Raw genomic sequence first — 25,268 nt, forward strand, 5'->3', positions numbered from 1 at the left:
TTGCTCAGATACTAGAATAATGCTCCTGTCCTTTCTTATGGTGAAGGGAAATAGCATGCTCTCCAAATGCAATTTTAAACTCAAGAATAATATTCATCCTTTTCTTAGGCATGGAAAAGTAAAGATGAAAATCGAGAGTAAAAAAATCAGAGTGATAGGCAGGTTTATTTCTTTTTTGTTTCCTAAGTGCAGGGATGGTTTTCGGAGCTGAAGATGCCCCCTTCCCGGAGCTGTGAGTAGAGCGAGGAAGTCACGCCCCCTGCCTTCTTGGTGTTGGCCCTGTGGGCACTGGAAAATGACACCAAGGCTTCTGGGCTATTTTATGGGCAGTGTCGTTGTTATGAACTTGTCTTAGCATAAATTCACATGGAAGAGAGGAGAGGAAGGCATCAGTCAGCATGTTTGGATATGGCTCTTGCTCCTGCTGCATACTAGCTGTGGGGGTCTTAGCATCCCGACTTCTTTTCCTCCCCTGTAGATGTGGATGTTGAAAATGATATTTGCATCTCATGATGATGTGAGGAATAATGGAGATGATGCCGGGAGAGAAGTGCTTTGTAAACTAAAAGTGTTATAAGGCTTGCTGTTATTGCCGTTGCTTTCTGTTGCTTAGAGAACTGTTAATGATACGCTAATAGCTTTCAGTCCAATTAGCCGAAATGATAAACAGAAATGTCAAACATCTGTTGCAGTGTTTACTCCCAACAAAGCTTTTCTTTGGGAGAGGACAATTCAGTTTGTTCTTTCTCCCCCTGTCCCTTAAAGCAGAAGTGACAACACAGATGAGACACTTACATCCCTCTCTGTGTAGACTGCCCTTGGGTTTAGGAGGGCTCCATCATAGATCGATCCTACTAGCTTGAGTTTCAATGGTAGAAGGAACCCAGTTGTTTGCTTACTCCAGGACCCCAAATTTAAAACTGGTCCCCATGGCGTGAGACCAGGACTCCAGATAGTAGCCTTGAAACCATCAGAGTCATTGGTTACAGATGGATTGTAAGGGACCCCCTGACATCTTTTTAACAGATGTTGAAAAAACAGAACAACCATATCCTTTTCTTCCTGCTGTGATGCTCTTCACATCACGTTCATGATCCTGTTCTTGGGAGGAGTATCCGGGTCCCCCTCTTACCCATTTTTGGAAGAAGTTAAGACCTCGACTCACTTAAGGATGCAAGCTCAAGGGCAAACGGAGGGAACCAGGACAGTTCACTGGGAACCCTGAAAACTTGCCTTTGGGTGAACCAGAAATTTAATAAATTGCACGTGAGGTTGAGTTCAGACAAGAACAGTGGCACTGCTCTGTGCTCGGATGAGATGAAAGCACTCAGTTCTGCTGTCTGCTGAGACTCAGTTAAGAAAACAAAGCCCAGAAATGACGCTTAGTTCCGTTCAGCGCCATTCTCTACCTGGTTGCTGGGTTGTTAACGTGGTGCTGTTTATCTCCGGTGACTCACCACATCTTTGGAAGCCATAGATTTAAGTGAAGGAGGGGCCTCCGTTTTCCCTTCTCATCAAGATGTCATCACGAGTACAGGTGTGTGTGGGGGGGCTCTGTGGGTCTGGGGTCAGCTCTCCCCGACCCCCGCCTGTAGCACTTGCAGCACACCTGTATGCAGGTGTGCTGAGCCAGACGTGTGTTGATGGCTTCCAGTCCGGAGGTCAGGGTTGGGTACGTTTTCTAAAAATAAAATTATCCCTGAATTAATTTAATGTTATATAATAATAATTGGCAGTCAGGAAAGGTGGAATATCATTCAGGTAATGAATTTATAGAGTGGGCCATGGACCAGCCTGTCAAAGTTGGGGAAAACAGACCTGCAGGGACATAATTGGAAATGGGCTTATAAAATAGGCATTTAAAACATCTACATTTACAATGAAATTGGCTGTAGAGTTTGGTGGTGTCCTCTAAAGTTTCGGTAGGAAAAGCTCTAATGATGAGGATGAGATGGTGGGTTTGGGTTGAAAAGAACAGGGTGGTGACCCCGGTTAATGTAAGACCAGGTTAGTGCCATGCACGCGTCCATCCTAAGGTTTTTCTTTGTGTGTTTCTAAAGTTTACTGTAGAAAACGAATTTTAAAATCTTGTTTACCTACCTGCTAGACCGTGTTTCTCCAGTAGCCAGTAGTCATATCCCAGTCGAGCCTGCTGATGATGTCATAGGACTTTACTTTTTATCTATCACCTTTTATTATTACTTTTTATGAATCACCTTACTTTCTTACAACCTTGGTGCTTAAGCACCTGGCTGAATTTTATCTAATTATTAAACCTTTGGGTTCACGTCAGATGCATACAAGCTTTTAATTTTTGTTTCCTGATTTACATATAATGCCAGAAAAATGATACAAGCCAATTGCAAGTGTCTAATGTTTACAATTGTGAAATATTGAAAAGACATCCTAACGATTTATCTGAGGGGGAGAGCGTAAAGTGCTTTTAGAATTGGCCGAGGGCTTACGGATGGAGAAAAGGATCACTGCTCCTTTTAGAGGTGATAAAAAAAATCGAGTCTGGAGTCCTTTGCCTGAGATCACAAAGCCGGAGATTATAGAAGAGCAAAAGGAGAGAGCTCGCTGCTGTCTTGGGTTTAACATTGTGACTCAGCCATCTAGAAGCATAACTTCCAGGAGGGGGAGGTGGCGGTGGAGGGATGCCGGTGTCGGGGGATCTCCGGTGGTCCTGGGGATAGGTTCTGCCGCTCTCCTCCTGCTATGAAGATCACCCGGCCTAGTGAGGAATTGGACGTGTGTGAGCGGCATGCCTGGGGCAAGCAAGCCTCTTGGCTGAACTCGAGTTCCCTGAGCAAGGGCAGGCCTCCGTGTGCACTCAGATGCTGACAAGTCAGGGCGTGTTTGGGGAGCTGCTGGGGGTGCAGGGCCGGCAAGGGCTGCACAAGGGGCGTGGTGGGGCGAGGAAGAGTGTGTGTGGGGTCAGGCTCCGAGCTGCATGTGGTGGCGAGATCCTTGTGGTTGTGGCGGGCATTGGAGGGAGGAGGGGCTGGGGGTGGGCGTGGGGGCAGGCAGGAAACTTAAAAAACCTAGCTGACAAACGTAGATGACTGATGAGTATGGACAATCAGACGGAGAGTATAAAGGAGATTTTAAAATGTTCTGGAGGTTAGCTAAATGGAGGGGTGGGTGGGGGATATAGAGAGTGAGTGTGTGTGTGTGTGTGAGTGAGTGTGTGAGCTCACTCCAGGTGAATGCATAGACTGAGGACAGAAACTTGGTATCAGAGGTTCTATGCATCTGCCAGGGCTGCTGTGACAAAGTACCACAACTTGAGGGCTTAAACAACAAAAATGCAGTGTCTCAGTCCTGGTGGCCAGAGGTCCGAGATGCAGGTGTCGGCAGGGCTGGTTCCCTCTGAGGCCACGAGAGAGGACCTGTTCCAGCCTCTCTCCAGCTTCTGGCACTTTGCAGACAATCCTTGTTGTTCCTTGGCTGGTGAATCTGTGCCCTCATCTTCACGAAATTTCCCCTTTTATAAAGACACCAGCCCTTGGACTAAGGGCCCTTCCTACCCTAGTGTGCTTTCATCTTAACTAGTCACATCTGCCCGGACTTTGTTAGCAGATAAGAGCACGTTCTGAGGTCCTGGGCGTTAGGACGTCAGCATATGTGTTTGGGGAGGACACAGTTCCACCCATAACAGAGGGAACGGAGGACTTGCATGAATTTGGTGTTGTGTTTTTAGGCTGTGATGATTAGTATCTTGGTGATTTGTTCACCACCAGGACTTGGCGGGGGTTTAACGATTGCTGAGGTTTTCAAAGTACCCCCTGGATCCCGGAGGATCCCGAGGCCCTCCTGGAGGGCACCCCCTGCAGCTCAGCCCTCATGTCCAAGAAACTCTGCTTTCCTCAGTTTCTCATAAGCACAGGAAGGAGGATGTCCACAAAGTGCTGCCCGGACCGGGGTCCAGGAGCCCCCGCCGAATCGTGAAATTACATGAACCACCTTGAAATCCCTGAAACAACTCCAAGCAGAAATGTTTTCCTGGGTTTCAAGAGCTTTAATGGTCCGGACTACATTTGCTCTTCCACAGACCTCGCCTAAAGCACATGGTCTCTCTGGCTGCTTCTCAGTCGCTGTCACCCTGAGTCAGGTTCCCAATCAAATGACAAGTCCTGGGTTGGGACAGACACCCTGGGAGCACGTAGGAAGGATTTTTAAACTTTTGCACAAATTCCCGTTGCTTTTCCCTTGTTCCTCTAAGTGTGATCAGTTAGAGGTCTAGGAATAAGATGTGAGGGGAAAAGTTTTTCCCAAAATAAGAAAGAATAGATTTCCTTTGCAAACTTATTTTTTTTTAGAGTTGAATTCAGTTCCTGTCTCCAAGAAACGGCAGATTTCCCTCATCTCTTTCTTAAAAAGTTTAAAAAATAGGGAAATAATGTTGACTCTTGCAGCTTCTGCATACTTTTCTATTGTAAGTAGATTTATCACAGGTTTAATGTATCTTTTATAAAAGCGAGTGATAACCCTTGGCGGAAACGTTGAATGACACAAGTAATAAATGCCAGCGGTGCTCCCCGTGGGCTGGGCACCTTCCCGTGGGATGTAGTTGTCCCATCTTACAGCTGGGGACACTGAGATGGAGAGAGGTGAATAAGGAGGGCGAAGTCACACAGCACCAGTGTCTGCACAGAGCTGGTCCAGCGTCAGAGGCATGTGGCTGTGTCACACAGGCCAGGGGGGATGGGTGTCCTGTGGTTGCCAGATGTTTCCTAGCTCATTTTATAATCACGACAGCCCAGCTGTGAAGGGGTGCTGTTCCCTTATTACCTATGAGGAATCCCTGATTTGGGGTCGCTCAGGGATCCTCCTACGGCGGCAGGTGGCAGGTGCTTGTCTGGGTCCAGCATGCATGCTGTCTCTGATCCGTTTCCCCATCAGAGGTGTTTCTTCTGACCATCCTCTGGACTCAGTCCTCTTTCTCAGTGATGGTGGTAAGGGGGATCAAAATGAGAGTTTATCTGCTTTAAGGTTGGAAAGTTTTCTTTGGTTTTTAAAGTTTTGTTGTTTAAGCAAGTGTGCTTTCCCTGTTAGACCTGTGCCCACGAAAGAGCGTGGGAGTGGATGTGTGTGTGCGTGTGCTTGCTTAGGAAGATTAGTCCTCTAGCTGGCCAACTCCAGCCTCACGTCGCAGCAGCCCATGTGGAGGACCTTGGGCACTTCTTAGGGGTGAGGTGGAGTGCAGACTCTAGTTTCAGCTTCTCGGGTGCTGCAGTGGCGCAGGCCCCAAACTGTGGGAGGGGCGGTCCCCATCATCAGGGAGGACCACTGTGCCAGAGAACCACATATGGCTCCAGGTGGCGGAGGGCCGACATGCAGCCTCTGGGGCCAGTGGGGAAGCTCCAACAGCGTGGTTCTCCAGCGTCGAGTTATTTGGCATTTAGATGTTGTTTCTGGAAGGCGTCTGTGCCAAGGAGCGCAAAATGAGATCAGAGACTGATGCAATCCTCTCGCCAAAATGAGAATTCAGCATCCCAGTGAGGGTTAACTAGAGTGAACACAGAGCCCAGACTCTCGGAAGGTGGTTTGTCTTTGGAGAGGCCGAGGAACCCAGAAGTGGAAATACTTCCTGCTGTTCAGGAGAAGGCCTGGAGGTCCGATCAGGGATGCTGTGGGGAGGTGCACGTGGCAGTGGCGTACCCTCCGGATCTGGGTGTGTGACAGGCCAAGATATCTAGGGCCAGCCCCTGCCACCTTCACGTGCCCATCCCTTCCCTCTTTGCTCCCCCCCAGTGTTCCAGCAGGCGTCCCCCTGGCGGTTTCTCGCTAACCCAACATGGTCTCTAACCCCTCTTTGTCAGCCAGCTGCCCCGCTCTGTCTCGACTGTGCCGAGATGCCATCCAGTAGTTTCTGTCTAACCCTGTGTAGTAGTTGCACATCCTCCCCTTACTTGTGAACTGTGAATACGGAAACACCATTCCCATGATGTCCTCTGTTTTCCTTCCAAGAACTGGGTTTCTCTTGAGGAGAATACAGGTTCTCAGCCCTTGAATTTATCAACCTGTCGTAGACCAGCCACCTGCTCAGCACAAAAAAAAAATTGGTTTCAGTTTTGCGAACCCAACAAGAGAATGATGATTTCGGCGTTCTCTGTCTCTGAACTCTGTGTATCAAAGTGTTCCCGGTGGGAGAAAATTCCTGAATTTGCGCACAGAGCCCACGTTAAAATTCCACCCTTCTCAGCCACGAGTGATCCTGGCATTGCACGGCAGCCTGTGTCTTCTAACTGGAAGTGAACACGGGTTCTTAAAGACCAGTATTGAAATCGGAGTTCAGTTCTTTTAAAATCCAGTGGTTGCTGGAGACAGATCCGAAACCCACCCCCGAATGCTCAGCACTGCCTCCCAGGGCAGCATTCTAGGATGTATTTATCCGCAAGCGAAGCCCACGTCTGTTCGCCCTCCGCCCGCCCTGTCTTTCTTGTGTAACAAGACCGTTTGTGTGTGTGTGGCAGGTGGCAGATTCAAGAAGGAGATTGTCGTGGACGGACAAAGCTATCTGCTGCTGATCAGAGATGAAGGGGGCCCCCCAGAGGCACAGGTGAGTACTACACGCGGGCTGCTAACCAGCTTTAGGCTTGGGTTTCCTTGTTGAGGTTCTGATTAACGGGCGGTTCTAGAAATCAACCAGGTGCACCTCAAGAAGAGGTGACAGAGGAGCCCCGTGAAAATGTTTCTGACTACTGAGGTTTTTCTCATCTCTAAGAAACGAATTCTGTTGTTCCTTCAGGCAGAATCTTAGAGGGAAGTTGGGGCTGTGTGGCTGCTTGTCACTCTGTTTTTAAGAAGGAAGGTAAAGCTGAATCTGACTGATTTGTCAACTCAGTTGAACTGACATCTGGAAATTTCTAGTCTTTTGTTGTTGTTCCTTTTTCCTGTATGTGTTTCATCTCTGGAATAGTGGGCTCCTTTAGAAAGTTGCTGGGTGAACTTTGGAAAGCCAGTCAACAGTGCCACGCTGCTCACTGGGCTTCTTGGCCCAGGTCAGTCTCCACACGTGCAGCATAGCATGGAAACTTCCTCGAAAGGTGGGCATCCTGGGCAAAAAAAAAAAAAAAGCATGAGTCTGGAAAGCCTCTTCTTTAGTTTACTTAATCTCCAGTTTATTATTTGACTTACGTAATAATTTACTAGCTAAACACTTTAAAGGAGCCAAGAGTTAGTCAATGACCCATTAATGCAAAGTTAACATTAAAACTTTCCGTGGCATTCTTTCTTGAACTTAGATTTTTATGAAAAGTGAGACATAGAATTATCAAGTGATTAAAGGAAGATGTGGAACAGAGGGGTTGTTACAATTCTCCTCCATACGTTGGAAGACCATGGAGCTCTTCCAAAAGATGTCATAGGTTCACCGTGTTGCATGGAACCTAAAATGCCGCTGGTGGTGAGCTATACCAATATTTAAAAGAAAAATGCTGCCAGTTAAATTTGAAACAAAGCAGTCAGAAGGTATGTTCTTATATCAAAGATGTTAACATGTGAGAAAAGTTTTTCTAACATTGATGAAACAGTAGACTTGATGACAATAAGGAAATGTATGGAAGACTTCAAATGCGAAAAAAGTAGGTGGCCAAGCCATGTGAGCTCACGTTCAGTGAATGTCTGTTTATAATTAAGCCGGGCATGGTTTGATATGTGACTGACACCATCGTAGAAGGTTTGCAATGGTGATAAAAGCCAGATAACTCTTTCTCAGTCATCCTTCCACGTGAGACCGTCTGTCCTGCTGTCACAAGGGGCTCTGATCCAGGTTCCCTCAGAGGCGGCTGGTAATTAGGAGAATAAAGTCGTGTGGAAGTCCCTGGGGTCATTTCATATTTTTCTCAGCCTATAAACGTTTTGGAGTGACCAGGGACAATTTCACAATTAAAGAGCAAGCCTTAGTGATATATGAAGAATCTAAGAAAAGCCTTGATGAACCTGCAGAAATGCACATCAGCGCTGCTTTAGTGGCTCTGAGAATTCTGCTTTCCCTGGTGGAAAGCTGTCCAGGGAGGCTGGTGGCGGAGGGGGAGCGCGGAGACACAGAACTTCCCGTATTTACAGTGACGGGTGGGAAGGCTGTCCCGGGCCAGGTTTAATTGCGATAAGACCAGGCTCTGAGAGAACCCCCAGGTGCACATTGGAGAGGGAGCTCCAAGAGTCAATCATGCCATGGCTGTTATTAGGGTTGCCTTTTATTAAAAATTTTTGGGGGTGCTCATATTACAAAACCCATACCAGTGTTCCCCACATCCCCACATGTCAGCAGACGACGTCCTGGTATTTTGTCTCCAGTGGTATTTTTCCTCCGAGAAAGATCTTTTCTCTAATGTCCATAGAAAATGTATCTTTTACGTAACTTCACATGCTTAGAACATGTGAGGTCTTTTGATAAAGTAACATTTTCCTTCCTTTTAGTCACTATAATTAATGAAGGGCTTACTTGAAGCAAAAATAAAATAAGGTCTGTGACAAATAGCGGGACTCTTCCTGTGCGTTTCTCCTTGTGCCTCGGAAGCACACACGCTGTACGACGAATCCAGTAACGTTGGGTGAGTACCCGCCCTGTGTGGGTCAGCTCACTTAATCCTCGAGACCCTCCTGGCGGAGGATGCTCAGAGCATTCCCGTTCTCACAGAGGCTGCTGGTGCCCCGAGAGCTTGCCCGAGGTTGGAGGTGGTTTTGCGGCACTGACCAGGTGGTCCGCCCTGTCGATGGCACCACTGCCGGGCCTGCAACCAGGACCCCCAGGCTTTCTCCATCTTGGCCTCTGGCCACGAGAAAGGGTTGACTCAGTTTTCCTGAGCACCTGCCCTTTATTCACACCCCACTTCCTTCAGAAGCCATATCTAGCCTAGAAGCTTACCCTTGCTAAAGAGTTATCCTTTAGAGGATATCCAGATGGAGGCTGTCAAGATTATGGACAGGATTTTGTACAAAATTGGGCAGAGTGTTCTTGAACATTCAAGAAAAAATAAAACTCTCTTCAAGTTACTGTTCCTAGGCATGTGTAAGCATGATCTTTTGTTTTCATTATTATAGATCATGTCATGTAGTTTTCCCCAAAGATCATGGCTTCATGAATGAAATCACAAGACTTTGTGGCTGCTAGTGTCATCTTAGGGTCATGTAAACACTCTGCCAATTAACGGCTTTTTTTGGGCAGTTGGTGGGGGAAGCCATTGGGGTGGGGTGGTATTTGTGGAGAGCCACCACCTGTCAGGTGCAGGGCAGTCAGAACACACCTGAGAGAATGGGACGGGGTCTGCATTTCCTCTGCACGGAGGGTCAGCTGGTTGTCAGCCTCGGTCTTGGGAGACGAGAGCTGGTCTCAGAGGACAAGCACTCATAAGGAGCTTGTGCACGTGGGGAAGCTGACTTCTCCCGCTTCTTGGAAGGGAATGGGACAAGGAGATGCCCTGTGTGGGCCGGGGTCCTTGGGTCTCTAGAGGGCCATCCTGTTTTCTCAGGCCTGTCCCACGGTTCTTGGCTCCTAAGCTCTCTCTTTCACTTAATTTTATATTTATCATTTGAACTTAAGATTTACTTAAGTTTTATTGCGTGAAAATTGCATGTAAAATGAATACGCTTTTCATTTATATGTGAAAGTCTGAACTTAACTGACTCAGAATTTCCCCAAATATGTATACAAGAGCTGATGCCTTGGCTGTAAAAACTTACCTGGGAACTGCAGCTTTTAGAGAAAGCAAACAGGATTTTTTTTTCCCCACTTGGAAATAGAAGGGTAGTTGGTGGCAGACCAACCCAATCGCGACCCCGCTGTTCCAGTCGACTCCAGGCAGCTCCTGAGCCTGGAGGACCCTCCATTCACAGCCTGAGGCTTTACACAATGGTTATGAGTAGTGAATGAGATAATATATGCCTGACAGTAGGATTATTTTCCCAAAAGAGGATTTGATGGAGGTTTAACTGGATGCCGGTAAAACAAGAATAACGTGGCAAGAGGCAGCTTGCTGTGGGGTTTTAATTTTTTCCCCTTATTTTTAATTCGTTTTGTTAATTTCACTAACAGTAACAATAAGTCGTCATTTCATCGCAGGGTGCTGTAAGGATTCAGTGGCAGGTGATCTCTACGGTACAAAGATCTCTCATGACAGAGGAGTAGGCACCAGTGTCGGCCCTGGTGGAGGATTTCTGAGCGGGCCGTGGGTGCTCCGGGGCAGAGCCCCATCTCAACCTGAGGGGTCCAGCAAGGCTTCCTGGGGGGCTCTGGAGGGAAGGGTGAAACGGAAAGCTGCAGGGTCAGCCTTGGTGCCCGAGTCCAGATCGGCTCTGGTGTGAGGTGGGGTTTGCCTTCTGTTCACGTAGCTGCAGTTGGCTGAGGCGGGACACGGGTGCGCGTTCCAGTGGGAAGCATGTAGAGTACCTTCTCTGCAGATGAGATGAGGGTCCCACTGCAGGCGTGTTGTGCTCAGGATGAGGAGGGTGTTGGTGACATCCAAAGTCAGACGTGGGACTTGGCCTGACGGAGGGAGGTGCTGGTGCGCTGTGCCGGCTGTACGTCCTCTGCTCACGAGGATGCTGTGATGCTGTTCAACCCCGTCTCCCCGTGAGCCTTCTCAACCGCTTCCTCTCTCCTCCCTCTTTTCTCCCTAGTTTGCCATGTGGGTGGACGCTGTTATATTTGTCTTCAGCTTGGAGGATGAGATAAGTTTCCAGACCGTTTACCACTACTACAGCAGGATGGCCAACTATCGGAACACGAGCGAGATCCCTCTGGTTCTAGTGGGAACCCAGGGTGAGTGATGTCCGCGTACAGGTGGTGTGTAAAGGATCCCAGAGTTGAGCTGTAAGTGGATTCTTGGTCTGTATTTTCGGCATGGAGGAATTTATAAATGGCTTAAAGAGGAAATAATTTCCTTCTGAAGGCTCACTTTCTATGGTGAGAATCCATGACACTGAAATTGTCACATTTCCTCATTTGATTCTTTGGAGAAATCACTTACTCAGAAGCCTCAAAACAAAACATATACGCATCCCCCAAAATAAAGCCTATTTTCTCTTCTTTTCTATATTAGGATATCTTAATTCTCTCTGTATTGTAAAACAATTTATAAACAATCTGAAAGGTTATTTGAAGTTTTGGTGCACCTTTAAAATAATCCTGATTTCTGATATGTAGCACAGTTGTGTTTTATTCTGCTCTATTTGTTAATGTCCTAGGATCTGCATCTTATTTTTAATCCAGCAGATCCCTCAGAGAGTATAGAATCATCTCATCATACGGGCACATTTCCTCTTTTCTTCTAGGTCACTTAAAACTTGGTCTCTGAGTAAAGTGGCATCATTTGAAGTGTCCTTGTTTTTGATCACAGATTCATCGATACGCAGCTGTCTACCATGGGGGTCTTAACTAAGAGGCCACACAGAATGTTTTTAAACATCAGAAGAAGGTTAACTTTAAAACGGCTTAGTCAGAAATATGGGTAACTAAAAAATAATCCTGTTAAGAAAAACTGGATTATCCCTTTGTTTTTTATGGTTCCTATACTGTTTTTCGTTTATTCCTTTAGAGTTAGCACCTCTGGTATGCCCTCCCACGTCCTGATGTAAGACTTTTCCAATAGGAAATTAGCTGGGTTGAACAAGAGGAATGGTTAGCTGCAGGCATCATACCAGGTCTGGTAGAGCAGAGGAGCTCAGCCAGGGTCATTGGCAGCTTTGGCAGCAAGACGAGCCCCAACCATGGTGTGGGGATGTGTGCTGGAGAAATAAAGCAACTTGCAGTAAGCTCAAAGCGTTTCTCTTGGCGTGCTGGATGTAAAATGCTGGAGTTGGGTTTTCATGGAGAGCATCCCCCGTTTTTTTTTTTTTTTTTAGCAAACCCGTAATGGCCAGTGGTCTCATAACAAACCTTCAGAGTGAGAGGGAGATAAGAGAGTAAAAGCAAACAGGAGCTTCTTTATGCCTACAGCGCCCTCTAGTGGTCACCGGGAAACCGACGCGCACCCCCAGAAAGCGCTTGGTTCTTGTTTTAATAGACGGAATTGACATAATTGGGTTGCTGTCTTGAAAATTCATAACTAAATGATGTTTTATGGTGGGTAGCCCATCTCAAGCAGACCCTGCATAATGCTACCTTGAAATTGAAACCATTCGTTTCCAGTCGGCTCCTCTTCCTGCACACCTGCCCTGGGTATTTCCGAGCACAGAGACTGTGTGTGGCAGCTCCTTACCGGCTACCCGAGTCCACGGGTTTGTGTCTAGGACTCAGAATGCCTTTTCTCTGTGGACTCACTGTGATTCACGGCGGGTAAGTTTTCAGTCTAGGCCAGAAGGTTAAGTTTGATTTTACTCACACACCTGTGGGTCTGGTAGGAGAGCGTGGAGTGGAGTGTCTGGCTGTGTGGCCTTGACTGCTGCCCCCTGGGCTCTGGTGGGGCTCAGAGTGAGGAATCCCTGTAAGGCACTTAGAGCATCCGTGGGCACTAAGTGTCGGGCAAGTGGTTGCTTTTGCTCCTTACGTTTCAATATACGGCCAGTCTTACTGAGGTCCTGCTTGGGATGCCAGACGCGTGTCTCCCTCTGCTCCAGTCCTTGGAGGTTAGTGCTGCTCTCTTGTGTTTCCGCCCCAACTGAAGGAGGGCCCATCTGTGCCTCCCACCGGGATGGTCTGTGTGTCTGGAGGAGGCCTGTGCATGGCTCCATAGAGGTGCTGGGGGGCCCTGACGTGGTCCCTGAGTGGAAGACCCTACCCCCATTTATTCCCACTAATTGGAGAAGTGTTTGTTGACTGAGTGCTGTGTGTCTGATAAGGTCACAGGTGAGGAGCACCTGAGCCAGGGAGCACAGGTCGAGGAGGACTTGTTGGCTGTCTCCTCCCCTTCACTTGTCAGACACTGTTCATACGTCAATGAGGCCATGCCCCAAACGAACAGGACAGGAGTGCTATCAACTAGGGACCTCATCTGGGGGATGCTCTGGGTCCTTAATGAGACCTCTGATTCCTGGAGCACCCTCCAGGCTCCTGTGGCAAGAAGGTGGCATGAGTGTGGGCTTCTAGAGGGTTCCACCCTCAGGTGCCTGTTAACTGCTTGCAGACTCACTTTTGTGAAGCCTGCGTGTTGTCCTGCTTTTGCACGAACTTCATGGGACGTCAGAGAGACAAAAGGCAGCTCAGGTCTCCAGGGAAGGAATCTGAAATTTCCCTCCCAGCTGGTTGGTGTTGGTGGCCTCCAGGTGGGAGGTGAGGGGATGAGAAAGAAGAAGAAGAAGAATTAAGCTCACTCCGTGAGGCTCCCTGGCGTGTGGTGCAGCCTCGCCCCGGGTGGGAAGGGCGAGTCTGCGAGGTGTCTTCTCTTCCTGGGTTCAGTCAGGGAGCTGCGTGGATGCTCACAAGTGGACGAGACACTTCTGAATGAGGCGATTATGAAATGTTTGTTCAACAGGTTCTGTTTTAAAGGCTTGCAGATTAACTTGATTTGAGGGAGAAGCACGAGCTATAAAAAGATGCAGAGTTACAGGGAGAATGGAAACGAGGCTCGTGTAGCACAGAGATGCAGAGTGAAGGGGAGCAGGTCCTTGTCTGTGACGTGACGGTGCATCTGGGAAGTCGAGACGAGACAGAAGCGGAGTGGGCATCCCACCCAGAAAGGAGGGGCTGAGGAATTGTTGGGCCCAGGTCAGGAGAAATTTTAAGCTGCCTTGACTCTTGGTGGCCTGTAAGTTCCAAATTACACTGGAGCATTGAAAAATAATGGATTTCTAACTTCTTTCTTACTATTTTTTTGAAAGATGTTTATACCTTTAAAAAATGCTTCTTTTCCTTAAGTATTGTGAGATCCAATTCATATTTATTAATCTGTAAGACAACAAGACAGGACGAGGTTTTCTTTGAAGAAATCCCTCTAACAGGCCATATCAGAATGTTCTGGAACATCTATTGAGGCGGCACAGGTCACTCTCAGTGAAAGGGGTCCTGAGTCACAGAGTTAGTTTCCCTTAGAGTAATTAAGAACCATCAGTTCAAACCTATTCCATAGAACTAAAAAAAGCAGGGAACCAGGAAAGGAAAAGAGGGAAAAAGTGAATAAATTGTTTTCTCCAGATGCCATTTTTCATACTTCAAAAAATAGCATATCAAATGCACTTCTTGTGCAAAGAAAATTCAGAAGGTTGTCACTATCTTGTATAACTTATGCTGTTTCTTCGACTAGTAGAGAAAATCCTGTTGGTGGGTTTTACTTAAAGAGTGTTTTCTGTAGCAAAGGAGCCTTTGGATCCTCTGAGAAAATTTCACTTTAGAAAAAAGTCACTGAAAAGTGCCTTTTGTCTCACATATGGCACAGTGGCCACTAACATCCTGGCCCTTTGTCTGTTCCTGTGAGCCAGGCACGTGGGGGTGCTCAGTAACTCAGTAGTAACAGAATGGACAGCGTGGGGGCATTGTGTACACTGAGCTCAAAAATGCTGAATTTTCTTCCTTTTTTTTTTTTTTTTTTTTTGGTGAGGAAGATTAGCCCCGAGCTAACAATTGTGCCAGTCTTGCTCCACTTTATATGTGGGTTGCCACCACAGTATGGCTGACAAGTGGTGTAGGTCCACACCCAGGATCCAAACCTGCAAACCAGGGCCACTGAAGTGGAGCATGCAGAACTTTAACCACTAGGCCACAGGGCAGCCCCTGAATTTTCTTTAGGAGTGTGTTTACTGGTGCCCAACATCTCTGTTTTGCTGCTCTAATGCTCCCATCTGTGCACAGATCCTGGAGCGTGGGGGGTATCCCCTGCCCTCCCATCTAAGCCATCTGTGCCCTGGAGTGGTTCTGATAAGACCTAAGGTGGCTCGTACACCTGTGCTTGTGGTCTCCAGTGCCTCCCCTCTGCTCCCCCTCCTGCCCTCGCCCTTTGGTCTCCTTTAGACACACCAAGTACTTGGCTGCCCCCCGCCCCCAGGTCGTGGCTGGTCACGCCGCCTCCTGCAGGTGAGGCTTCCCTGAGAAGGACACTGAGTCCACTGACCTCCTACGTCCTTCCCCACCTGACTCGGCTCCTGTCGCCATCCTGCATTCTAGTCCTCGCTCATTTCGTTCTTATTTATTTTCTGCCTCCCTCCCTGGCCGACTAGAATATCCCCTCCATGGGAGTGCAGACTTGTGTCTGTTCTGTTCGCTGGGTATCCCTGTGCCTAGAACAGGAGCAGACACCTAAGGGGGCTCCGTGGACCTGTTCTGAGTGGGCGAATGGGCACACCTGGAAGGAACGATGCTAATACAGTCCTGAGCCACATGACGATGTTGGAGTCAAGGACGGAGCCACATAGACGGTGGTGGTCCCGTAAGATTAGCATCATACAGCCTAGGTGTGTAGCGGGCTCTACCACCTTGCTTTGTGTAAATACACTGTGATGTTTGCACGATGACGAACTCGCCTAACAGCGCACTTCTCAGAGCAGATCCCCGTCGTTAAGTGGCGCACGACTGTGTACTGAATGCATTTAGAGGGGTGCTTTCTGCAGAGAAGGTCCCCTGCAAGTAGTGACTGTGGGGTTTTTTTTTCTTTTTTAAAATATTTTTCTCTGGAGCCACATTTAACTCTCACTCCTTCCTTCTGGTCTTCCTGGACATGCTTTTATTTCACTTTCAGAAGCAGGATCCTCTGAGACGGGCTTCTAATGAATGACTAGTCTCGGGTCTGAGGTTATTATTTTGGGGTCAGCTCTGTTTTAAAAACGCTGGGTTCTTAGGAGCATTACGTCCCTGCTGAGTAAGGTGCAGCTTTTGAGCTGCTTGGGGACTTCGGCTGTGGGAGGTGGTCAGAGCTGCTTGTGGTCACCGTGTTGCTACTCTCTGTTCGTCTGCTCCAGATGCCATAAGTTCCACCAACCCGCGGGTCATCGACGACGCCAGGGCGCGGAAGCTCTCCAGCGACCTGAAGAGGTGCACATACTACGAGACGTGTGCCACGTACGGGCTGAACGTGGAGAGGGTCTTTCAGGACGGTAAATACTCGCTGCTGCGCAAACAGCATCCCTTTGCCCTATAGCAGGTCACTCGTCCCCACAGACGACGGAAACTCGTCCTTCGATGCGTGGGTGTTACCATGAGTCCGAGCGCTACATTCAAGAGTGACTCTCGGTTCTGTGCTGGTTAAAATGACGTGTTCAGAAAACACAGTGAGCTTTTATCCTAAAACAGTCCTACAGCGAATGCTGTGTGTTACATCATGTGTCCCTTTTGGGTACAGGTTGAAAAATTTCTCCAGCTATTTATTTATGCACATGAACTGTCAAAGTTACACGTGGACCACTTTCTTCCTCACTGTAGGGGCTCATTCTTAATTCAAGCCCATCCTTAAAAAACGGTTTAAATATTTCACATTAGGCTTTGAGGAGAATAAATTGAAAAAGAGAGAGAGAGTCAAGTTTGGCCAAAAATAACCACATTTTAGGACTCATGGCTGAGAGTAAGCACACCAGCATTTAGGAGTCGTTTCTCTGTCGTTGCATTTATTAATGATTGTCCATCTCCAGGAGCATCAGACAGGAAGTTCTCCTGGGGGAGCAGAAGGTTCTACGGGGGGATAAGCATTCACATACATGATTGTCAGGCCAGTGTCGGATTGGGAGAGGGGGGAGGGACAGGTGGAGATGGTGGGAGGGAGGTGTGGTCTGTAGCCTGGAGGGGTCAGGAGGGTCCGGGGTGAAGGGACCCTTTGAGCGTTGAAGACTGGAGAAGGATGCTCCTGGCAAAGGCTCCTGTTTCCGGTGGGAGTCATGGGAATTAAATCCTAGGCCCCCTCCCCTTCTGGTAAAATCTGGTTTAGACCCACCTTTGCATCCCCCTGCTCTGGTGCCAAGGGGGTTGGGGGCAGAGCAGGGCGGGCATGCCTGGTCTCTTCAGAGACGGCCGACGACGTTACTGGGGCCTTGCTGGGCACCAGCCCTGATGACCACTTGTTGATACTGGTAAACGTATTCATTATAGGATTGCTCTTGGTACTTCCCCACACCGGGCAGTGCATGCTTTTCTTTTAAATGTCCAGATTAGTTCTCAGATGAAATTGTGGGAATTCCACACTTGCCTCATTTTATTAAATGTCAAAGATGGTTCCATTTTCAAGCTTTGCATTTTCTTCCCTTTTCCTTAACAGCCGGGTCCTTTTCTAAGCTTTTCATCTCTTTCCTTTTAGCTGCCTCACAGATAATTATCAGCCTTCTGTTTTTCAGCACGTTATCCTATTTAGTTCTTTATACCTCGTATTTCTTGCTACCTTTCCCAATGACAATTCCGAAGAAGCTCAGGATTTCACCAAGAAACAGTGCAAAGTCCCTGGGGTCTGCATCCCCTTCTTCCTTCCTCTCACAGTCAGGGGGCCTCCTCGGGTGATACCCACATACTGCTGGGTAGCAAACCCCATTTAAAACCTGTGCGGGGCACGTGCTGGGCCAGTGGTCCTAGCTCCTTGGATGTTCGTGAGACCATGAAGACTTAGGGAAGGGAGCACGTGGAATTCTCCAGGGTTCTAGCAGGGCACGGTCACTGTTTGCCATGGAACAGCTGTGTGAATAACCCTGTGAATGTTCAAGTGACGGATTTAGACGAAGGGTCCCCAGAATAGGGCCCACTGCCTGTTGTTGTAAGTGGCTTTTCTTGGAGCATAGCCATGCTGTTTATAGGCCACAGGCAATGCGGGCCGGGCCACTCGTGGTTGTCACTGCAGAGCGGAGTTAGGGGGCCAGAGCCCTCATGGCCTGCAGAGCCTGAAGTGGTTGCCGTCTGCCCGTTTACCTCCCTGAGGCAGATGGTCGGGATTGAGTTGCATGGATGAGTTTATTCTGCAATCATCGCTTTCCTTGTGCGTTTATCGTGGTTAGCAAACCTGGACTAGCCATGAGGAAATGAGCTCATAGGTGATAATCCTAAGAATTAATTCCTACTGATGGATGCCAAGATTGTGGTGCTTCCCTGCCCAGCGTCCAGAAGGTGTGAGGCCGTGGATGGGCCTGTGTGCTGGGAGAGCTTCAGTGTCGTCCTCAGGCTGCAGCAGGCGAGGGGAGAATGGGCGTCTCTCCCAGTGTCGTATTTTGAAATGTTAAACTGGTTCTGTGGCCGTGATAGCTCTCCTGGTACCTCCTCAAACAAGGCTCTGACTGGGGAAGCGCGTTATACTCTTCATGTGAGTTTTCACAGGCTTCAGAGATTTTACTACATTTCATTATTTCTTATTTTAGAAGTAATACATCCCTTTTAAATATTTGGATTGCACAGTCTGGAAAGGAAATTATACCCAGGATCTTATGATTTCTGTGATTTCATTCTTAAACGTTTTTATTTATAATGAAGATAAGCTTTCAAAATAAAGTTGGGGTTACTCTCCCTACTTTAGAGGGTAATTGTATGGTATATATTTTTGTTTGTTAAATTATAAACCCTTTAATTGTTAGTGGTGAAAGCAGGTGCTAACGGAGTGGAGACTCTGCTCGGTATTTAGAAATCATTCACAGTAACAATCCATTTTAGTTTTCGTGGAAGAAAAACTTGTCAAGTTCAGAGTTAAAGAAATCGAGGTTCAGAAAAGTTTCGTAACTTGATCAAAGGCACTCCCCCTGGATTGGACCCTGGTCTTGGGACCAGGAGCCTAGAGTGAACCATTTTGTCATGAGAACGGAAGCCATCTGGGGCCTGTCTGCTTACCTGGGGAGGCTGGGCAGTGGGCACGTCCAGCACGCAGGTCCACTGCCGCCCATGGCCTCGGTTGATTTGGAGTTCTCTGTTGACTTTTGCTGCTCCTCTGTGCCTCACGGCTTACTCTTATTTATATACTTTTTATGTCTTTGCATTGTAGAAAGAGAAAGTAAAGAAAAAGTATCATTTCTAGGTACCATTTAGCTTATCAGTTAAAGAAAACAGCCCAGGTGTATTAGACTAGCTCTGACTTCCACCTGCCCCTCCAAGCTCCTCGTTGGCCGGCTGCCCACCCAACTTTATTTTCTTAAGAGACCATGGACTTGAGGCTTTTCTTCTTCAACTTGTGACTTCTTAGTGTCCTGAAACAGGAGACAGATTGTGGAAATTAATGGAGGAACAGAATGCCTGTTTACTTTTCTCTCGTTGGTGTAGGTGCCGAATGGCTTTTGGAAGGTCATTCAGGAGAGACGTGCTTTGTGGGCATCAGCAGTATCAGGAGGCAGGGAAGTAGGTTGGTTCATTCATTCATTCACTCATTCCTTCATTCAAGCACCAGCCTTCCACACGCCGTGCCCCTGGTTAGGGGGAGAGATGCAGTAGGGAGCCCCTGCCTTGGGAAGTGAAGTCCAGTAGGGAGGACGAACATGGACCAGTCGCCCAGAGACGTAAGCTTGCATCTTGCCTAAGGCTGGAGAAGGAGAAGTGGGATGGACCAGGTGGCTTTCTATTGCCCCTTCTGGGCAATCTGGGATCATTTTCCGCTGCTGAGTTATATGGCTCGGGGAGCAGAACCATCTGGGCTCCCAGACTCACCTTTTGAGAATGAATGCACTGTTTCTCCTTAATCTTGGCAGCTGAATCTGACTTGGGATGTGCCTACCCATCTGCTTGTCCGGATTGCCAGAAGAGCCGGGCAGAGATTTCAGGGGCTCCAAAGGCTAGACGCGGGGAATTGAGGCAACTGTGGGTTACACGGGGCCTGCCCTCTGTATCCCTCAGTCTGTCCAATTCTGTGCAGTTCTGTTTGCTTCTTGCTGTGTCTGGGAGATGAACGACAGGCTTTTGCATTTTTAGCATTATAATTGTGAGTTCCGTGTTTGGCATTAAATTTTTTTGAAAGTCCCAGGTCATTTGCCTTCTTAGGGCCTGAATACGTGAAGATACAGGATTACAGAAAACTTCAGTTCATTCTCTGCAGACATTGTTTCCCTGGTGCTGTGAGTTTTTTTATAAGAAAGTTTCTTTCAGTCTTTGTAAAGGAACCAACTCGGAGTGACGGAAGCCCTTGGGTGAGCACGTCTTCCATGTCGTTTGAGTCCAGTCTCTGGGCAGGTCAAGGGCGGTAATGTTGGTGGCGGGATTGTTCAACCTACATGTTCAGAGATAACCTAAAATAATTATGTCTTGGCGACAAAAATAAATTCTTCCCTGGAAGACGAAGCAGTGCCTAGTGGTAGTGAAAAGTCTTTTGTGCGTAGGTGGCGAAAGGGTTGCTCGGAGTGGTACGTGCGCCATCTTGGGAGCAAGAAAGTGGCCCTGCCCCCTGTCTTGACGATGGAGCATTCGGGCTTTTATTTCCCTGCAGTGGGGTTTTTGGAAATTGAGAGTTTTAGTCTCTTCAGACACGTTTGGGTTTCTCACTTACGTGGAGCGTCTGTGTTTGCAGCTTGTTTCACCTCCAGTGACAGTGGTGTGTGATGGACGTACCATGAGCAGTACGATGTGCGTCACTGTATAGTTACCTTATCCAACCCGAGAACGAGGGAGAATCGGGTGTGTGTTTGTTTTGGCATCTTATGGAATAGAGCCAATGGACTCCCTAAGTTTTGGGGGGTATGTTTTATAATTTTGCCATCTGACTTGTTTGGGATACTTTAAAGATCTCTGATACCCAAAGAAGAGTCGTTTCCCTTCATACAGAATGAAGAGTAGAGCCAGATGGTGGTAGCAAAAAATTGTTGTACTTTTCCCTTATGGAAGCTACTCTATGCGCTAGCCCTGTCTCCTTCCCTCTCTGTCTCCTGGAATGAGCTGACAGAGATTTATCTGAATCGTTTTATATGTGAGTTGTTTATTATGCATCCCAACATCAGTTGTTTTGTATGCGGAATTTAATGTTCTTGCACGTATATTCTAAAATTGTAGTCATTTGTTAAATTCCGAGTCTAAGCATCCCGTTATACGTATTAAGACATGCTCCCCACTAGAGCTTTAACTTCTTGCCTTCTTCAGCTTATGTTCCTAGGACGGTAGGAAAACCTGCATGCAGAATTTTGCTCTGACAATAATTGTTAGGCCAGGTCCAGAGGCACAGAAAGCAAGATCTAGATAAGCGGACAAATGGTAATCTGTAATTTAACTCTCCTCAAGTCTGCTGCCTTTTGTCACTGTTGTTTGTCAAGGGTAACGGGGTAGTTTAGTGATCTCATACGAAGACCTTTCCTTTTCTGGTAAACCTGCGTTATTTATATTAAAAGAAACAATTCACTTTTAGGTGCATGTGGGTAGAAAAGCTGGGTAATAGCATGTAAAGGGTTCTGTGTGCCAGTTGCTGGTGTTGCTACAACCTCATTGCTTCCCAGGGCTTCCCCTAGTTACACGCATCTGTGTATTGTCCTGGTGGATGGGCCTTCGTCTGATGGAGTGGTCCCCCTTCCAGGAAGATCCATGTCAATCTTTCAACACCGTCACGCCAGCTCTTTACATTTGTGTTGCAGTTAGCATTCTGGAAAGCACTTTCCTAGAAGCTATTCCCCTCAGTTTTCACCCCTGCCTGGGGATGGCTCACCGGGGCATGGATAACCCGTGCTATGGGCTAAGTCGGGAGAGCTGGCATGACTTGCCCAAGGTTATGCGGTTTGCTCTGCATCCTTTGCTTCCAAAGATTTAAATCCTGATGCACAAAGAACCCCATTTCACACTAGGCGTCTGCCGCTGCTTGGTCCTAATTACGGGAGCGTCCAGAACAAGAGTAGCTGTGTTAATGAGCCCAGTTTGTGCAACCTAATTGCATGTGTTAGAGCATCATTAAGTGTGAGCATCTTCTGGGACCTTCCTCCCGTGTGCTGCTGCGTCTTGTGCTGTTTGGTTTTGCTGACACCACAGTCTTTTGTTTGTGGTGTTAAAGGAGATGTCAGTCAGGCCTATTCTGTTATTTCCTGGAACCGGCTTAATTTTCATTGTTGGAATGGCCAATTTTATTATTTGTTTTTCTCCTTCCTTTATTATGTTAGAGAAAAGATTGAAGCTGATTTATTTTGATGCTTATTTTTTTTTTCCCAAAGGAGTGCTTTCCAAAATAAGATTTTTCCACATTTAAAAGCAAGACATATAGGGCCTGGCCCAGTGGCATAGCAGTTAAGTTCGCATGGTCTGCTTCGGTGGCCCCAGATTTGCCAATTGGGATCCTGGGTGCAGACATACACACTGCTTCTCAAGCCATGCTGAGGCAGGTGTCCCACAGCTAAAGTAGAGGAAGATGGGCACAGATGTTAGCTCAGGGCCAGTCTTCCTCAGCAAAATGAGGAGGGTTGGCAGTGGATGTTAGCTCAGGACTAATCTTCCTCAAAAAAACCAAAACGCAGGCCATAAATATGTGTGTACCTTTGGCATTTAGTATATATTGAACAGGTGAACTAATGAGCCATTAGGTGTCTGTTGGTATATGCCTCATTTATCATTTGTAATAGTGACTCATATTGCAGTGTAAGGGCTTATGATATAAGATAGAAGATCTTTTTAGGCTGGATTTACAGCTGGGAGCCACAATCTCTGAGATGTTGGCTTCCTAAAGTCACATCCTTCGGCTGTTGTCAGGTCAGGCCACCATGTCCTTTCTCTACCCTGAGTTTTCACTGTCCAGCGGTGCCCATCCCTGTCACCATGTCCACACTCCCCTGCGCCCCCAGCACGTGCTCCCTGCCCTCTCTGCATTGAAAAGTTGTACGTGCAAAACTTCCGAAGACAGATGGGCCGTTAGCTTGTGTTAAATGGTGGAAAAAAGGTCCAGCTGCCTAAATCACACTTTATTAAAGGCATTTAATATTTTAAACTTTCTAAGGACAAGTATGACATAAAGTGACCTACGTAAGGCTTAAGTAGCACATATGTGGTGATGCTGAAGGAGGGGGAAAAAGAAAAGGAAAACATTCGTCAAGTTCCTCTGAAGGTAATTGGCTGTGTCTTAAAAGGTGGTCTGGATCCTGTTTGACGGCTGTCCTGCTGTCCTCATTAACCACAAGTGCCACTGGCTGTCGCTGCCTGGTAGCTTCTGACGTGGTCTAATCCCATGGAAATTAGAATCTGCAAGTAGCTTCCCATAGGGCCACGTCTGGCCCATGGTTTATCATCTCTCACTTCATTGAAAAGGCACCTGCCTGGTGTTCACATTGAGTAGACTTTGCGCCAGCAGGTGGAGGGGGCGTGTGTGTAGAATGAGGAAGGATGTGTAGGTTTGGGTGGGTCTTCCTGTTTCTGCTGTAGCCCTGGTTCATATTTGCACAAAGTGTGTAAATGATTTATAGTGATTATTTTTATAAAAGATGACATTGTCAATACCGCTTGTGTATTCATTTTCAATTTCAGTTAATTTCTTAACTGAAGCAGCTTTCTCTGGAGCAGGGTTACTTCACAAACTGAATATCAAAACTCAGCCACCAACTTTGGGTGTAGTAAGCCATGTTTCCAGAGGTTAAAAAAAAAAAAAAGAAGAAAGACAAAAAAAACTTTAAAGTTAATATTTTTAGGAAAACAATTAGTTTGAGTTGAAAAATTCTTACAGTTGGGAAGCTGTCGACACACGAGTTACAAATGAGCCCAGCATCCAGCCCATAATTGCCACCAAAACTTTCCAGCGCTTTCTTTTTTTTTTTTTTTAAGATTGGCACCTGAGCTAACAACTGTTGCCAATCTTTCTTTTTTTTTTCCCCCTGCTTTTTTCTTCCCAAATCCCCCCGCTACATAGTTGTATATTCTTAGTTGTGGGTCCTTCTAGCTGTGGCATGCGGGATGCCGCCTCAACGTGGCCTGACGAGTGCCATGTCCGTGCCCAGGATCCGAGTCGGTGAACCCCTGGGCCACTGAAGCAGAGCGCGTGAACGTAACCACTCAGCCACGGGGCGAGCCCCCCAATGCTTTCAACAAATAGGAGGTGTGTTAAGTTAGGGTGGCTCCACCAAACGTCTTCAGGACTAATTTGAGGATGCGTTTGAGGTGATGATCCTGGAATGATCCAAGCATTTAAAAATATTATCGTTATTTTGTCACAAGTATGAAATCAGCCTCTTTCTTGTTCAGAGTCTCTCTGTCTAGAAGTTGCCCCGTTGAAGAGTTTATTTCTTGTCCATTGAACTGTTCACTGGACTGAGAAGTTGGACTTTTGAAGAGGAATTATCTCCTTAGAATACTTTACTTAAAATCACCTGTCCAAAATGGAACTTTTTAGGTAGGGGGGAAATAATCTCAGTGATCAGCGTGGTCCATACTCCACAGGCGGCAGCTGCTGGCCTCAACATCGAGTCAGGAATGAAACTTGATAATTCTTTACCTAGCTTATGGTGTGGGTAGAAGGAGCCTTTACGAATAAAGGCATTTTGATTCTTTCAGAAATAACGTAGGAAGAAGTCTTCAAGTCTTTCTCGAGATTGATGTTATCACAAATGAGAGACAACAAATAATCTTGTATTTCATCATGTTGTGGAATATTGTGTCAATAGAGGCTTGATGTTTTCTGGCAGTTTCTTACCCTAAGTCTGGAATTTTTCGTGCTGTGCTCTTATTAGAAACATTCAGTGGGCACTGATGTTCAGCTATGTTCACAGAGATGTCTGAATTAACTCTCACGCTGCCGACATGAGCTCATTAAACACACTATTAGTAAATGCTCTCTATTTTGATTTTTGTGTTAAGACTCCTGTCTTTTGCTCATAGAATTAGTTTTATCTATGACATAGAAAATGGTTATTTTAATACTTTTCTGCACTGTGGCATCGTAGCTGTGTTTTGCCCCAGGATTCTTCTTAATGACTTTAGCCAGCTTGAATTAGCTTGATGTATCATTAATGCATACAAATGGCTTTTATTTTTGTTCATAATCTGTTCATAATGCCATGGCATTCTGCTCTTTCTAATGTTTTTTAAAATGATTAAATGGTGATGTACTTTTTGACCTATCTCACCCTCTGTGGCATCGCTGATCAAAAGAATGTGAAAACATTAACTAGGAGAGTCAGACACTGCTGCGATCTGTAGCTGATGTTTCCAAGTTATTTTGAAGTCTATTTATTTTATTACATTTTTTTACCCTTAGAGAATATGGACTTAGCCATATTTTGAGTAACCCTCACTCATTGAGGAACTATCTACCACTTACTAGTTTAGCAGCACCAAATAAGTTCAGTTCATGAAAGAGAAGGAAAAGGAATCCTCCAGGAGGTCGACTTTTTAAGTTGTGAAATTCTTTGGTGCAAGAAAGGGTAGCTTTACCCCACGCATATTGAGATTTTTGCATGCTACTTGTAGGGTGCGCCTGGCCAGGCATTGGCTCCAAGAGTGCGTGAGGGAGTCCGGCTTGCAGCAGGTGGTGGGCATCACCCAGGCTGGGCTCTAGAAT

General features: G+C 46.9%; 1 protein-coding gene across 16 annotated transcripts in view; it reads left to right on the forward strand.

Moving 5' to 3' along the window:
- Nucleotides 1-25,268, forward strand: part of AGAP1 (ArfGAP with GTPase domain, ankyrin repeat and PH domain 1) — a 558,771-nt gene that overhangs the window by 218,213 nt on the left and 315,290 nt on the right. For all 16 annotated transcript variants that reach the window (XM_070269557.1, XM_070269555.1, XM_070269554.1 and 13 more), the window contains 3 exons: nt 6,480-6,565; nt 10,627-10,768; nt 15,835-15,969. In XM_070269557.1, the coding sequence (XP_070125658.1) occupies nt 6,480-6,565; nt 10,627-10,768; nt 15,835-15,969 (363 nt within the window). The remainder of the gene's footprint in view (nt 1-6,479; nt 6,566-10,626; nt 10,769-15,834; nt 15,970-25,268) is intronic.

The sequence above is a fragment of the Equus caballus genome, chromosome 6, assembly GCF_041296265.1.
Source record: "Equus caballus isolate H_3958 breed thoroughbred chromosome 6, TB-T2T, whole genome shotgun sequence".
Lineage (NCBI taxonomy): Eukaryota > Metazoa > Chordata > Mammalia > Perissodactyla > Equidae > Equus > Equus caballus.